The sequence below is a fragment of the Saimiri boliviensis genome, chromosome 1 (assembly GCF_048565385.1).
Source record: "Saimiri boliviensis isolate mSaiBol1 chromosome 1, mSaiBol1.pri, whole genome shotgun sequence".
In the NCBI taxonomy this organism is placed as follows: domain Eukaryota; kingdom Metazoa; phylum Chordata; class Mammalia; order Primates; family Cebidae; genus Saimiri; species Saimiri boliviensis.
This window is the reverse complement of record NC_133449.1, coordinates 65748677-65764994: the sequence shown is the minus strand read 5'-3', so window position 1 is coordinate 65764994 and position 16318 is coordinate 65748677. Positions and strand designations below refer to the sequence as shown.

General features: G+C 36.7%; 1 protein-coding gene across 2 annotated transcripts in view; it reads right to left on the bottom strand.

Moving 5' to 3' along the window:
• EXOC6B (exocyst complex component 6B) overlaps positions 1-16318 on the bottom strand; it is a 676956-nt gene that overhangs the window by 159310 nt on the left and 501328 nt on the right. For both annotated transcript variants that reach the window (XM_003922614.4, XM_010333467.3), the window contains one exon: positions 8473-8546. In XM_003922614.4, coding sequence (XP_003922663.1) covers positions 8473-8546 — 74 coding nt within the window. The remainder of the gene's footprint in view (positions 1-8472; positions 8547-16318) is intronic.

Below are 16318 nucleotides of genomic sequence, written 5' to 3'. Positions count from 1 at the left end.
CTAGGTGGCTTACTATGTTATGCTTGTTAGCTCTTCACTCAAGAGCTGAAATGAAATGAAACCAATGCCTCTGAATTGATTGACTTTGCTGTGAGGCTATCTAGAGTGATGCTGGCACCATGTCCACATCAAAAGTTACAGTCGTTGTTCTACTGAAGCACAGGAGTAGGAGAGTTGTTATCGATTAGACTGACAGTTCTGAAAAACGTCCTTCTAACACCTAATGGAAAGGGTGTTCCATTAGATTGATGCAAAAGTAATTGCAGTTTTTACCATTACTTTTGTACCAACATAATATACTGTGGTGTAACCTCTAAGTAGTAGGGCCCGGCCCTCAGGATGAAGTAGAAAGTTCTGGACAGCCCAGTGTTAGGTTAGACAGCGGCAATATGGGATGAAAGCAACAATGGAAACTCAGCCTGGGAGGCCCATGAATCAGAAGGCCAAACCTCATTAATTTTTCATGAGGAAATACGTTAAAAGCCTAGGATTTTATCTCTTGCTACCCAAAAGGTTGTCAGAACTGCCCCAGACCGAAGGACTTTCAACTGCTCCTTGTCTTCACATATCTGCCATTTACAACAGTTTATTTTGACGAGGCCCACAGTTCGTGTCATTCATGAACTAGCATTTCCAGACACACAAACTCTCCAGGGAAGAACCCTCAAAGAGGTCCAGAAGTTACCTTTCCACTACATACAACTGTGCAAAGAACCAACTGTTTGGGGCTTACATTACTACTAAGTGGGTATGCCTGCTCCCTGAGGAAAACCACAGTAGAGTTCATCATCCCTTTCACCTTCCCTTCCAGGACCCCTTCCCCATTAAAATAAAAATTAAAAAGAGTCTACCTCTTATAAAGACTACCATTGTCTTAATGTGGTTATCATCGACTACTAATATTCCCTCTCCTCTGATTCCCAATATTCTGAAACAAATCCATGAGGACTTTTAGAAAGTTAGACCCCTGAGGTACTAAAATGATTTTCATAGTAAGAGGATAACGAATAGGAAATGGCCTTCCAAACATGCTATCATGCCATATTAAATGTTGGTCTTTTCCTGGCACTTAAATGACATCTTACACAATTTTCTATACCAAAGAGTTATGCTCTGTTTGGATATTATTTCATGAGATCCTGGTCTACAAAATATGAACTCTGCGTTAAATCAAAAATATGCCCTGAGGTAGAATTTCCAAACTCATTTCCTCCCCAGTTAAGAAGCCGGTATGAAGTGAGGCAAAGTCTTGGCAGTTCTAGAGCAGACTCTCCTCCATTCAACCAAGGACATTCAGCAATTTGTTACATATTACTGGCAATTCCTCCTACTGATTTCCTCTGATGGCTCTAGTTACTAATGTCCCAAGCAAGATAAGGAGACAGATCTGGTTTCGAGAAACTGCTAAAGCATTCCCGAAGCTGAAAACTTTATTCACCTGTGCCCTATCCTTGCACATGCTGATCCAGCCTTTGATAAAAAGTCAAAGGTCTGGCTCCATGAATCCTATTCTCATAGCGTTCCTTCTTCTATTTTTCACAGAATCATGCCCAGAAGCTGTTACCTCTCCCCTGCCCATACTTAGGAATAGGAATTATTTCCCATCAGAGCTTCCTTTGATGTTGGAGGTAACACCTTGAAGGTTACAGGCATCTGTCAAAACAACTTCGGCAAAACAATTTTAGCAAAACGACCAGAAAACTCTGCTTCCAAAACCAAAGGACCACCTTTTGAAGGTGACTATCTTATTTATGTCAGGCTGTTAAATCACACCTAAAATGTCTTTTCCGAAAGTCTGTGTATCTGTGTACAGCAGAGTTGGCCTTGCCCTAGAGATCTTGCCAGAAAACTCTAAAGCTGTTTCCACAACTGAAGTATAGCATCAATACCAAAAGTAAAAATCTAGATAAAGTGACATTTCTTGGAGCACCAGGCCACCTGAAGAGACAATGGGAAGAAGAGAATTTATATAAGAATGCAAGTGTCATAAAGGTGAGGGCCTGTTTTATTCACTGCATTGTATCTACCACTGTGCTAGGCACAGTGTTGAAGAAATGAATGAACACTTCCTGATTATGGAGGTCTATATCTATATCCAAGTGCTTGCTATGGCTCTGTCAAGATTTGAAATATAGTCTGCAGGACTTTTAGTGGCTCTGTATCTGCAAAGAGATCTGTGCAGGTGGTCTGGTATTACTATATCCTCTTCTAACCACCAAATGCCTTTGGGATATGATGACCCTAGATTTCAATTCTCTTCTGCCCTCCTCATGTATACATGCTACTTTACCAGTGGTACAGATAATCTCTTCCAAGATAATGTACTTTATGGCTTAACTCATTCCTTCTAATCCTATTATCTGCAACAGTCATAGTAATGACATCTTCTAATTTCATGAGTTATCAAATTATTTGATTTCTGACTATGGTATAGATGACCCCAAGTTTTATAGGCCATTATTCAAGATCATACGCAATCTGAAGGTCAACAGAATATTTCAACTGAGCATTTGGAGAGTATTTCTACTGACAACATTGCTGGTCCATACATTTTCCAACTAGAAGGTCTGCAAACAACTATATTTTCTCTACCAAGAATACCTTTTCATAAAATCTTGCCCCTACTACCTATCCCCACACTTCTCTTCATCAGAACACCTTGGCAACTGCTCAGTAAACATTTGGGAAAACTATAGTTCACCTCCCAAAACCTAAGGTACATTCCAGCAGGTTCAGACCAAAATTAAATACATGTGGGAGATGGCTTCCTGTTAATAGTTTACTGGTTATAATAAAAAAGAGAAGACTGCTATCTCTGGCCTTTAGAGATGTGGGCCTGCCCCACCCCAGCCCCATCTCTTATGAAGCCTCCTAGTTAGGGGGTAGTTTAGATTGGTTATGGTAAAACATTAAAAAATAAATCCTGTGGACTACATGCCTTTTTGGTGTGTTGCTGTATCAGAAAACAAAAATCAGCTTTTGATATAAACGAGGTTTCTACTGTGGCTAAAATATAAATGATTATTAAAGTTAAGATTTTTTTTTTGTAGGAGCTACGCAGTCAAGCAAAGGAGGAATGTTCCTTCTAGGAACACATAATATTAATTAGATTTGGGCAATTTGATTTAAAAACCAAAATTTTATTGAAGAGGATCATGACAGGATGAGAAGTAGGAGGGGCAGTTCTATAAAGTTGAGTTCTTGAGTTGTTCTCAAGTTTTCCTAACGGGTGTTAACTCACTGAAGGTACTGGTTTTACCTCTATACCTTTAAAAGGAAAAGCAGCAGAATTTGCTCAACATCTCAAAAGAAATATGCAACTATTTCTCTTAGGTCCTATAGTTGTTTTCAAGGCAGGTTAAGTGTCGGCAATGGAAATGCACTGTGTTTACTTTAGATTGTAGGTTAGAAATTGGGGAATAACTGGCCTAGAGGGAATATCAACAGCTCAATCTAAAAAAAGCCCTAGATATCTTGGGATGGCTTGCTGTATAAGAGTCGTTGCCAACAAGCTCCATTCACGAGATCTGATGCAATGTTACAACCCAATTCATTCAGTTTTATAAAAACTTAAGTATATATCAGAAGTAAGTAACCGCTGGGGTCAAGGGACAGAAAATAATGGGATGTTGCTAAGAAAAGGAACACCCTCAAACCTTTGGTCAAACATGGAAGGTGAACTATCATAGATTAAATAAATAATGCAAACAATTATCCAAGGAAGTCAAGAAGCTCTTACAATGAATGTGAATAACAGAAATGTGAAATGTTTCCGGGTAGCCTGCAAATAGTACCATTTAATGAGGAAAAGAATACATAGGACATAAAAGAAGAGGTATATGAGGAGGCCAAACAACAAAAAATAATGTAACAAGAAACGGGGGTTTCAAGAGATCAGCCTAATACTTAAAAGAGAAAAGACAATCTAGATGCTAACTAAACTGACATACAAAAACACCATGTTTTTTTAACAAAACTTAAATCTGCTATTTTCTATGTTTAAATATTTTCTTCCCTTTACCGTGCTTGACTTTCAGTGTGACTCTTCACCTTTTCCATGAGATATTTTATAGATACTCAGCACACATAGGCCTCTCTACTTCATGGCCTCTTTCTTCACTTACAGGTACAATCTTGCTCTTCATTTGCATTGTTTGTATATGTCTTATAGCTCAACTAGAGTGTAAATTGGAGTTTATGTCCCGGTTTCTTGAATTTGGACTGGCCTTGTGACTAGCTGTAGCCACAAGAATATGGTAGAAGTGATGGTTTGCTAGCTCTAAGTGTAGCCTCAAGGAGTTTGCACGCTTCCTGTTACTTTCTTGGAACTCTGCCAAGATGCCATGTGACTAAGTCTAGACTAGGTTTTTCATAGGTGAGAGATCACAGGGAGTAGAAAAGAGTAGCCTTAGCTGAGGCATCCTAGACCAACCAGTCCCTAGCCAATCTAGCAGCAGACCTCAAAGTATGAGTAAGCCCAACTGAATCTACCATAAATTGCTAATCTGTAGAAAGCTGAGCTTCATAAGTGGTTCTTGTTTTAAGCCAACATGTTGTGGGGTAATTTATTATGTAGCAAAAGTCACTGAAATAACTGAAGTAAACAAAAGTCACTGAAGTAAACATACATAATGGCTTCATCCTTCAATGTAGTACTTTGTGTCTTACATTAGAATCAAGTATTTGCTGGTCATTCCTTTGCTCTCAGAGGGCAGAGATTACACTATACTTATTTGTGTATTCCCACAACACTTAGGTTGTGATTTGTAAACAGCAGGCACTTAAGAGTTTGATAAAATAAACTGAAATGAAAATCAGAGTCTAGTGTACAACAGCATTATCTACTTAATGCTTAACCATGGAATAAAAAGATAAACCATGCCACTGTTAAAAGAATAAAGTAAGTACTGAGAATCTACTATATTGGTCGATTCTACATAGTATATATTGGTCCTATATTATAATTCTCAGTTATGAACCATTAAAAGTCAGCACTTGGTATGTACATACCACTTTAAGATAGCTAATTAAATGAGCCTTTGAGATGTCCTTCTTCAAATTCAGCATTAACCCAAATTTGAATTTTGATGGAAATACACACATGTATTTGATTTTTGCATGGGAAGTCATACTGTAATCCTACTTCTATGAACTCATAAAGATAGAAAACACAAAATGCTAGCAAAGGGGATTTTGATTTATACTAATTCACACTATTATTAACAGGAGGTTTTCCAAACTCAGAAATCTGACAAATGAGGTTTAACTTATTTGTACTTTAACTATGAAGTGCCACACGAATGTAAAATATCATGAAAGCTTATATATTCAAAATGTTATTTCTCTCTTTTTCTTAAGAAGTAGAAAAGTGAGAATAGGACAAGTGAAAAGGGATGAATAGTTTTGCTATCTGCATCTAATTTGCTTCCTAATGAAATTCTATAGCCTTTAAATGACACTGTTATTATAGTCCATACAAAGATGATTTCATCAAATATTCCATGTTTTGAATATTTTAAAATTATTCATTCAGTTGATACTGTCTGAACTCTCTAAAGCAAGAGACTATGAAAGCATGCTTAGAATACACATATAAAACAGCGAGGCAAACACACTCAATGATGGTAAAAGAATATTCTCGCTGTACTGCACTAGAGCAGATCCCCTTCGTACATGAGTGTATACCCTATAATTTGCCTTAACTTTGGCTTCTTCCTTTAACTTATGCCATTTCTATTTAATATTTTTATCTTTGACTTATTAAGGGTATAATGATTAAATCAGTTAAGCTAGATAACTGACTCAGGAGGTCAGTTACAGGTTTAGATAGCTCATTATATAATGAAAACAAAAATCTATGTTCTTAATAGTATATCTGAAAGAAAAACACAGACCAGTGAGAGTAGTCTCCAGTTCTGGTCCATAAAATCAACCCTGTAAGGACTAGATGAGAAACAGGTAACAACGCAACATGTGAAAAATACTCAAATACTAGCAAATAGGAAGCTCAATAAATGACGACTAGAAAGCCTATTCCTTTCATTGAGGATGCCCAAAAAAAAATATAAAGATTTAAAGAATTAAGGTTAAGTGAGATAGATTTTAGCCAACTTAAGAAATATCTTTCTAATAATCATATTGTCCTAAAGCAGAACTTGCTGGATCCTCCTCAAGCAAGATATTCAATCAAAGTCTGGGGTGCTGTAAAGGGGTTGAAGTACAAAGCTTAATGCTGTGTTACATAATTTTTAAGATTAGCCTCCAATCCCAAAATTCAAGAATTCTATTTCAGAAGCCTAAATGTTTAGGAAAACATAGTCCCAGGTTTTCTATTTAGAGTTTAAACATCTCTATAGTTCAAAAGTCTCCTTTTAAAAAGATGCTCACTCTAAATAAGCTCTGAGAATGAAGTAGATAAACTGCAAAGAGATAAATATTTTCAGCATAGGAGGAATCATTTTTTTTTCCACAATGACTCAACCTACCTGAGGCCTACTAATAATGAGCTAGACCAAGAACTAAAGAAAATTTTCAAACTCTAGGTTAGAAAAATTATCCCTTTAAGCTGCTTCGGTAGAGACAGGTATAAGTAGAAATTAGGTGACAGACTGAATAGAAAGAGGCATACTCTTTCATTACCAGTAAAATTTTGAATTTTGGGTTTCTACCATTAAAACATTATAAAAGTAACTCTGGGAAGAGAAATTTAATAGAAAATAGGAACTTAAGCATAAACAACAGTGCTCGCCGAGAGCTTACAAGTACTTGCACATTCGTTCCCGGCTCTGATCCACCTTATTTTGGCTGTGCTTTCTAACTTACTCCCTTAGTTAACATTTTCTGTGAACACTAGTTCCTTTCCATAGGGACCAAAACCACAAACTAGAGAGAATAACCACGCTTCCTTCTCTTGAATAGTGAGAGCGGAAACATTTTTCCTTGGATGTGTTTCTCCAATGAAATTCAATTTCTGCTTTCCAAGAAAAGCCAATTGGGTTAGAAGTTTCTGAGAAGAAACAGGAGGGCGGGAGGGAATCCAACCGATATCACTCCACAAAACCCTAAACCAAAATCCTTATCTTTCAATCTTACATCAGTCAAGGGGTTAAAACCTGAATGTCTCAGTTGAGCTGCTAAATCTACAGGTGGAAGGTCTTAAATGTGGGAAGAGATAGCTCCATTTGTGATCACGCTGGCAAATCCTTTATGTGTAAGAGAACCCCCACCTTGGCCCCCAAATATTAAGTTGACACACGTCTCTGGGACACAGCCTGAATCCTCAAACTTTGGCAGGTCTATAGACACACAATTTTCTGTTTTCTGCTTAACAGTGCTTTCCAGAATTGTCATCAGATGACAGATTACACCACCCATCTACAAGGATTCAGGGGTAGCTCAGGCCATCCATTATGGGTTAAAAGCTGTTCCAGCATGAATCGAGTCACAGTGGTAAGGAAACTACCGATACATGGGGTCCTGCAGCTTTAAGAAATACCCTGGGCATCTAAAAGTTTTCAGAATGCAAACTATGTCAGCTCTGAAAACAAGAGGCACTGCATCATTATGGCAGGAGAAACAAAGCCAGCCCCCTTTTTTAAACAGACAAAAAAAAAAGATTGTTTTAATAGGAAAGAAGCATCAGTCATTGATTCTTACTTCATTCACACTTTCTATCCAACCCCATCCATCTTAAGAGTGAAGAGATGACAGAGCCCAGTTAACTCTCTCCCTCACTAGGCCCCCGCCCACCCTGTTCCCCATATCCAAACCACCAAGGCCTACCAACCCACCCAGTTCAATCTGCAAGAAGCAGTCCTAGAGAATGACTGGTTCTATCTAACGGGCTTGCCAAAGCTCAGGTATGCCCAAGTATCAGCTTTCATCACATTACTTTAATAGGATTAGCATGACTGGTCCAGGCCTTTAATCACCTTCAAAATGACCACTTAGTTACTCATGGCTGACCACATTCTACAAAGGAGGAGGTGGGAAGACATAAGGCAATAGGAAAAAGTCAACAAACCAAACCAACAATCCAGAATATAAAATATTTCATTTTTCTTAAACGCTGCTGGCCACATTATCTACAAACAAAAGTTCTCCAAGCAGGCAGTCTCTGCATCAGTGCACCTGCTTAGCATTGGTTTGCTGAGTTATCTTTTTGCTATGTCTGCAAAAGCCAACAACAGCACAATGGGTCGCATCACTTGAGGGTCACTTGAGTCCCTCTACTCTGGGTCCCTCCTCCCACCCCCTGCCTTCCCTTCTACCCACAAAACCTTTAACTCCGCCATAGCTAAGGATCCCAGATAGCTAAATAAAAGAGGTGGCCTCAAATACAGGGAAAGCCCTTAGGTCTCCAATGTGAATCACCAACGCCAATCCCCCTCCCTTCCCCTTTTCCTTAAGACCTGATGGTCTTCAGTCACACATCTTAAAAGAAAAACAAAAAACAAAAACACAAAGACTTACTTGTCTCAAGTCGATGAAGGCCAACTGCAGCGTGTCCTCCTGGAACCCAGGCACCGGGCCGGATCTGGCAAACTCTGTGGGAAAGAAAAGAGGATAAAAAGCGCCTTTAACTAACCATGGACAGGGAGATTGGCAGACGGATGACAGGGAAGACAAGAGAAGCTGGGTGAGAGGAGGACCAAGCTTCTAAGGAGTCATGTCTCTCTCCCTTCAGCTTCTTTGTTTGCCCTTCAAAATTCGTGTCATCAAAACGCCATTAATTCCAGCATCCTGACAGCAAGGAAACTGTACTAATTCGACCTGAAATTTATTCCCATGAGCTGCGCTGGGCTTCAGAGTATTTGTTTTGTGAATGGACAAACAACTTGCAAAGGAGGAGGGAGTGGGGGAGAGAAAAAAGTTTTTCCTCCCAACACAATAAAATCTTCAGCTGTGAAACTCTTTTCAGTTCCGAAAGCTATTTATATTTTAGATCGCTGAAGGAATTTTCTAATTTCACGCTTGTCACCTCATTCCCCAAGCATTTATCAAAAAATATTCCCTACCACATCATTAATTATTCCCTCACTGATTATTTGTATTATCTTATGACTGCATTATTGCCAACGCGCACACATACACACAGACACGGCTTGGCTTTTGAGCAAAGGAATATTTACAGATATGAAAAGGCCCATCTGAATAAATCTCACTGCAAAAGTTAGGGAACATTTGCACATGTCTGTCCTTCTAGCGTATTCTTTGTCCTTGACTTCTACTTCCATTCCACTCTCAAAACTTCTTTCTTCTCCTTCTTCTACCCCAATTTAATCTTAGCCTGAAGAGACTTCATGAATACTATTTGCAGTTTACAGTGGTGCCTTGGGTACATGCTCCGTTTATGACTCTGGCTTCTATGTCGTTAAAAAGAAGATGGCTGTACAGGGATACGGGGACAAAAACTAGTAACAGTTAAGAATGTCAAATTTTATTGTCCCTGAGCCCTGCTTATTATGAAATCAAAAGGTCTTAAGTTCCCTACACACATGCATGTGCACAAGCGCGCGTGCGCATGCACACACACACACACACACACACACACACAGAGACAACAAATGCAAAAGTTGGGCAGTTCTCTCTATCAAGCCCATATCCAATCTGCTATTTACCTCAAAAGCAACTCAAGTGTCTGTTCAAAGCAAATATAAAAAGGAATGTTTTCCTTCAAATTACATTTCTAGCAGGACTGAATTTAAGAAACTATACAGGATTGGTATCATATTCTTTTGGAATCAATCAATAAAATCTATCAAGATATTTGCATATATGTCTAGAAAATTACTTCCAACAACTAGTGGCTGGATAGATCCAAATGATAATTTGTGAACACGGGTAGGAACTTCTGTTCTTCAAAAATAGTTTCCATTTGGGGGCTTCTCAGACATAACAGCATTTCATAAAACCCTTGCCCTGCTTTTAAAAATAATGCTAGCAACTTAGTTTCCAGAAATTATGAGAACATTATACAAAATGAAATTTAAATCAGTATATTAAACTAATTAAAATACAGCACAGATGTATTAAACAACAATATATACAATTCTTATTGTAGACATTTAAAATTAAAATGCCTCATAAATGGAAAGAGATAAACTAGGCAAGATTTTAGCAGTACTAAAGTTTCTATTTGCTTTGAGAAGAAAATTCAAATGCCATATATAAATTAATTCTATCATATATTGCCCACATGATAAAACTTTTAAGAGTCAAATTCTGGCTGGGTGTAGTGGCTCACACCTGTAATACCACCACTTTGGGAGGCAGAGGTGGGTGGATCACCTGAGGTCAGGAGTTCTCAACCAGCCTGACTAACATGGTGAAACCCGTCTCTACTAAATACAAAAAAATCAGCTGGCAATGGTGGTGCACGCCTGTAATCCGAGCTACTTGGGTGGCTGATACAGGAGAATTGCTTGTACATGGGAGGCGGAGGTTGTGCTGAGCCGAGATTGTGCCATTGCACTCCTGCCTGGGCAACAAGAGCGAAACTCAGTCTCAAAAAAAAAAGTAAAATTCTAAAACTGTATGAATATTTTACAAAGGCCATGTTAATAAAAAACTTGATATAATCTCTTGCTTATATCTGCAATAGCCAATCTGTGATAACCTCATTTATGAGTGCTATTCAAGTTAAATGTACAATTGCTCTTGTTAATAGCAATTCTTTGCAGTACAGCCACAGCTATTCTTTTTGACTGCCTGAATTGTTAGGTGGTCAGCTAAAATTAGCTTCCTATACTTGATGGTTTCTTCCAAGGTTGATAGATTATCACTATTGGTATTACATAACTCAAGTCTATCCTGCCTGTATCAGCTGAAGCATCTGAAGTCTTCTCTGTAAGAAGTACAAACCCTACTTGAGGCAAAATGGCAGCAACTCTCAAGATGTTCTGCCATCCTATATAAGTCCAACTCGACAGAACCACCTGTCTGGATGTTTGGGAGCTGGCTACACATTCTTGAATCTCCTTATTGGGCATGCTCCCTGGGGCTAATGAAACAAATTAGGAATCTGGATGTGATACATATTTAGTTCTTAGAGTCATTTTATAGACCTCATTTTTATGACACACTGAATCTTCCAGGTTCCCAAAGGATATGGTGGCCTTTTAGGTTTGATTGCCCCTTTTATAAATCAAAGAATGACAGTTGCATCAGGTATGACAAAGTGAAGACATTAATTTTCACTTATAGCTCATGGAAATGTCTAATGACTATATATTCAACTTCACTTTTGTATTTTTCTCATTGCTTTATGTGTATAATTCTTCTGTTCCCACATAGATAGCAAACTCCTTAGAAATAAAGACCATTTCACAAAACCTAACATGCATTCAAAATAGTAGACGTTCAACCAATATTGTGTTTTAATTGAGTAAGTTACACAAATAGCAAGATTCATTAGCCACATGTACTCTTCACTGCCAATGAAAATCTCTGGATTGTAATAGGTAAGGGGTCCTTAATCTGAGTATCAATAAGCAGGCTTTAGGAAGTCATGAGCTCCCTAAAATTATATGTATATTGATTAAGAGGATAGGCTTTGGAGCAATAAAAAATCAGAATTTGAGCCCCAGTTTTCTACTTAGTAGCTCTATGGTCTTACATAATTTACTTAACCTCTTCATACATCAACATCTTTATCTAAAAAATGAGGATAACAGAGCATTCCTTACAGTGCTGCTATGAGGATTAAACAGAATAACACATGTAAGCAGTTGGCAGAGTACCTAGCGTATCATAATTGATTATCGTTATAATTAGTTTTTTTGTGTAAATATCCATTTCTCTGCAAAGAAGGTTCATAGCTTTCACTGAATTCTCAGAGGGTTGGTTGTGCAAAATAGGTTAAGAAACACTCTTCTATATTAAGGACAAAACATGAGGAAAAAATTCAGCTATTTTTCAGTGATGAGTTAGTGAGCTGGCATTACAAATTTATTTATAGGTGCATATTTAATTACTTCATTTAAAGGAAACTGATATTATTAATTGCTAGTGTTTTAGCTACAGCATAGTAATTTTCATTACTTTTTAATAAAAATTGTTTTAAAAATTTAGTAAATGTATAAAATAGATATTTTGTAACTTTGTGACTCAATATGCCCTCAGAAACTTAATTAAATTTAAAATATATTTTAAAATGTTAATAGTATTAGAAATTGTGAATATTTTTTAAAATACAGGGGAATTTGTATGTAGTCTAATCTCAACAACTATGTAAAATATAATATGCACAGAAAACATGATAGTAAGCACTCACTTCATCATGTTACCCAAGGTTGCTACAGAGAGGAAGGTTATGAGGGTGGGTTTTTTCTTCTTTACATTTTATAAACTTTAAAAATAAATACAGACTACTTTTATAACCTGAGAGAAGGAAATGGAAGAACATACACATATACATACACATTATGTAGTGGAGCTCATATTGCAGTACCTTCCCTAGAAACAAGAGATATAATTTGTTCAAGATTTAGTATTATTGGCAACTAGGATTGGTCTGTCAACCCAAATTTTCAGATGCTGTTTGATAGAAAGAGAAGAGAAAAACTACCACATGAGAGAGGGGCAAGAGGCTCCCAGTCTTTCGTAATATGCTGATGCATCCACAAATTGATTATATGTACACACAAGAAGCCTCTCTCAGAATTGCTAATTAAAATTGTCCTTCTTTGACATCATAGAAAGGGGTAAATACATGCAATTTTGGCCAAGTGGAACCAATGGATACATGAGTCATAATGGAAATTCCCTTTCTGGACTTATCTTTGCAATCCAGAATTTGTAGTAGGTTTTCATTATCTAAGTGATCCAAGCCAGCATCAGAGATTCTGAAGCATCAGCAAGGAAATCAAGGTACTTGCTCCATTCAACGCAGAACCAAATCCTACCTTTGACCAACTCTTATTGCTGAAAGATTGAATCAAAGTTCAGTGAGACTAGCAAGGTGGCTTCTTCTTTGGAAACGTGTCCAGGATAGGAGAGCCTCTGACAGGTATCAACCCATTCTCTAGAAAGCTTGGCTCTTCCCAGCAGTTCTGCCCTGCCCCTGTCCAATCATGCATGGTAAAAACCCACAGAGTCAAAACAGGTGTCAGGACCTGGCTCCAAGATACCATTTGCAAATGTACAAAATATTTTAGTGAAGAAACTGCCAATTCATTTGAAATTTAAGAAGAAACATTTTCACTTAAAAAAATTTAAAGGAGGTATACAAAGTTACAGGAAAGAAGGCATATTGTCAGTAAATGTACAAGAGAAGAAAGAAAATCACTAATATACTTTACTTGCCAAATATCTAACTCTTCACATTCTCATACACACAAACATCTATGAGATGTAATCATTTTAAAAACAATATTAATTTTTCAAAAATATGCTATAATTTTACATTTCTAATAATTTTCACATTATAATGAAGTTATCAAAGGGGAAAAAGGAAGGATTCCACCAATTTCAAAATGCTTCCTGGATTTCTTGAAGGTTGATCTTAAAATTAGCAAACTCTGTCACTTAGTCAAAGGGGAAAGAAAAAAAATTTTAACTTTAATTTGGTACATTTACACTTGGTTGAAGAAAGCAACATATATAAAAGAGCAGTAGAATATTAAATTTGAATACAATGGTAGAGTGAGAGTTAGAAGGGACTTTGAGAAGTCAAAACAACTGCATTAGTCTATAATCTGTATATGTAGATAGGACATTTGGGAGTTTATCAAAAGAAGACTGTGAGAAGAAAACATAAAACTAAATTTTCTAAATCTTTGGAAAATGTCATAGAACAAGAACAGTTTTCAAAGGAAGATGAGCAACAAGGTAAAACGTATTTCAGAAAAGCAAAACTAGTGCAATGTCTGGCAACTATATAAAATAGCAATTTTGGGAGAAAAAATAAGAGAGGAAGGTGAGAAGACAATCTGCAAAATGTTAACAATCTCGGAACCGAGATCACATCAATATACTATTGTTCCCAGTAAACTTCCCGTTCAGAAAATGGACAAGATAGTATCACCTCCTCTTGCTGACTGTATTAGGGATTTGGTTTTGGCCAAAATGCCAGGTAAGTAGGAAAACTAAGTACCATAAAGCTTAAGCTTTACTTGGTACATATACAGGGTAAGCTATACTGGATATATATACTGGGTAAGCTATACTTAAGTATACTGGGTACTTGTTTATAACTTAAGATCATGTTAGGTCACATGTATTTTTTTGTGGGAATGAAAAAATAAGAGCTGTTGTTGCTGTATTAACATAATGGTTTCCTGGTATCTGCCTCCCTGGAGCAACAGATGAAGGGTGTGCCAGACTATGAGATGTGGCTCTGGGGAAGCCAAGCCTCTTGCATCACATCACTGTGGTTCCACTAAGCTAATTACAGAAAGGAGTTGATGTACTCCATAGGGAATCCAATTCAGATCCTACTGGTCAGAGAAAGGATGGCCAGAACATCAGGAAGTAAGAACAAAGGGAGAACAATGTTAAGGAGAGAGAAAAGGAGAAGGAGTAGGAGGTAGAAGGGAAAAGCTCCTTGGAGATTCATCTGAGTATACTTGTGTAAGTGTTCTTGTATGGACATGTAATCATAAAAAATAAGTACTGTTAATCATCTCGGTATGACTGTATGATGTAAACTATTATTTGCCTGTTTATATTTTAAATATGAAACTCACTATCTATTTTAAATAGATCTCTGATTTCAAGAAAGACAGGGGGTTGTAGGACATTGTGCCTATCATTAACAATTCAGTACTGTACACCTAAAAAATTAAGAGAGTAAATTTCATGTATGTGTTCTTACCACAATTTTAAAAATAATAATATCTACAAATCATGTCTGACAAAGGACTTGTTCTGTATGTATCCAGAACATACAATAAATTATTACACTAGATTCATGTTAGCCTTAAGGATGCAATAAACAAAGTGAACGGATGAGGAAAGACATTCCATGCTAATGATAATTAAAAGTCTTGTCTTATGTTAGACAAAATACACACTTTTTGGGAAAAATCTGTCAAAAAAGACAAAGAAGGTGACTACATAATGATAAAGCAATCAATTCATCAAGAGGATATAATAGTTTTAAGCATATATGCACCTAACATTGGAACACTTAATATATGAAGCAAATATTAACAGAACAGAAAGGAGAAATACAGCAATACGACAGGGGACTTCAATACCACATCATCCAGAAAGAAAAGCAATAAGAAAACATCAGACTTGAGTGACACTATAGACTAAATGAACCTACCAAATATATAAGAATATTCTATCCAACAGTAGTAGAATATATATTCTTCTCAAGTGTACAGAAAATGTTCTACAGGATAGGTCATATGTTGAGTCACAAAACATGTCTTAACAAATTTAAGATGACTGTAAACATCTTAAGTACCTTTTCTGAGCATAATGGTATATAAAAATAGAAATAAATAAGAAGTTATAAAAACTCAGAAACATGTGGAAATTAAACAACACACTTATAAATAACCAATGGGTCAAATAAGAAATCAAAAAGGAAATCAAAAAGCATATTGAGACAAATAAAAACAGAAACACAATATATCAAAACTTATGGGATGCATAAAAAGCAATATTAAAAAGGAAGTTTATTCTTATTAGAATTTATTAGGTATCAGAATTATTAGGTATTTGTTAATACCTACATTAAGGAAAAACAAAAGTTCTCAGTAAAACAACCTAACTTCACACACCAAGCAACTACAAAAAGAACAAACTAAGCACAAAATTGGAAGGAAATGATAAAGATCAGAGCATAATAAATAAAACAGAGACTAGAATAACAGAGAAAAGATCAATAAAACTAAGAGTTAGCTTTCTTGAAAAAATAAACAAAACTGACAAGCCTTTAGCTTGAGCAAAGAACCTAAATAGATATTTTTCCAAAAAGACACATAAATGTCCATCGGGTATACGAAATAGTGCTCAAAATCACAAGTCATCAGAGAAATGCAAATCAAACCACAATAAGATAATCATCCTACATACAACTTGTTAGGATAGCTATCATCAAAAATACAAGACCTAACAAACATTGGTGAGGGTGTGGGAAAGAAGAAACCCTTATATACTGTTATTGGAAGTGTAAATAAGTACAGCCATTTTGGTAAAGACAATGGAGGTTCCTGAGAATATTAAAATGAATCAGGTGTGGTTGCTTATATGTCTGTCATCCCAGCTACTCAGAATGCTGAGGTGGGAGGATTACTTGAGGCTAACACCAGCCTGGGAAACATAGCAAGACACTGTGTCTCTGAAAATATCAACAAAAACAACA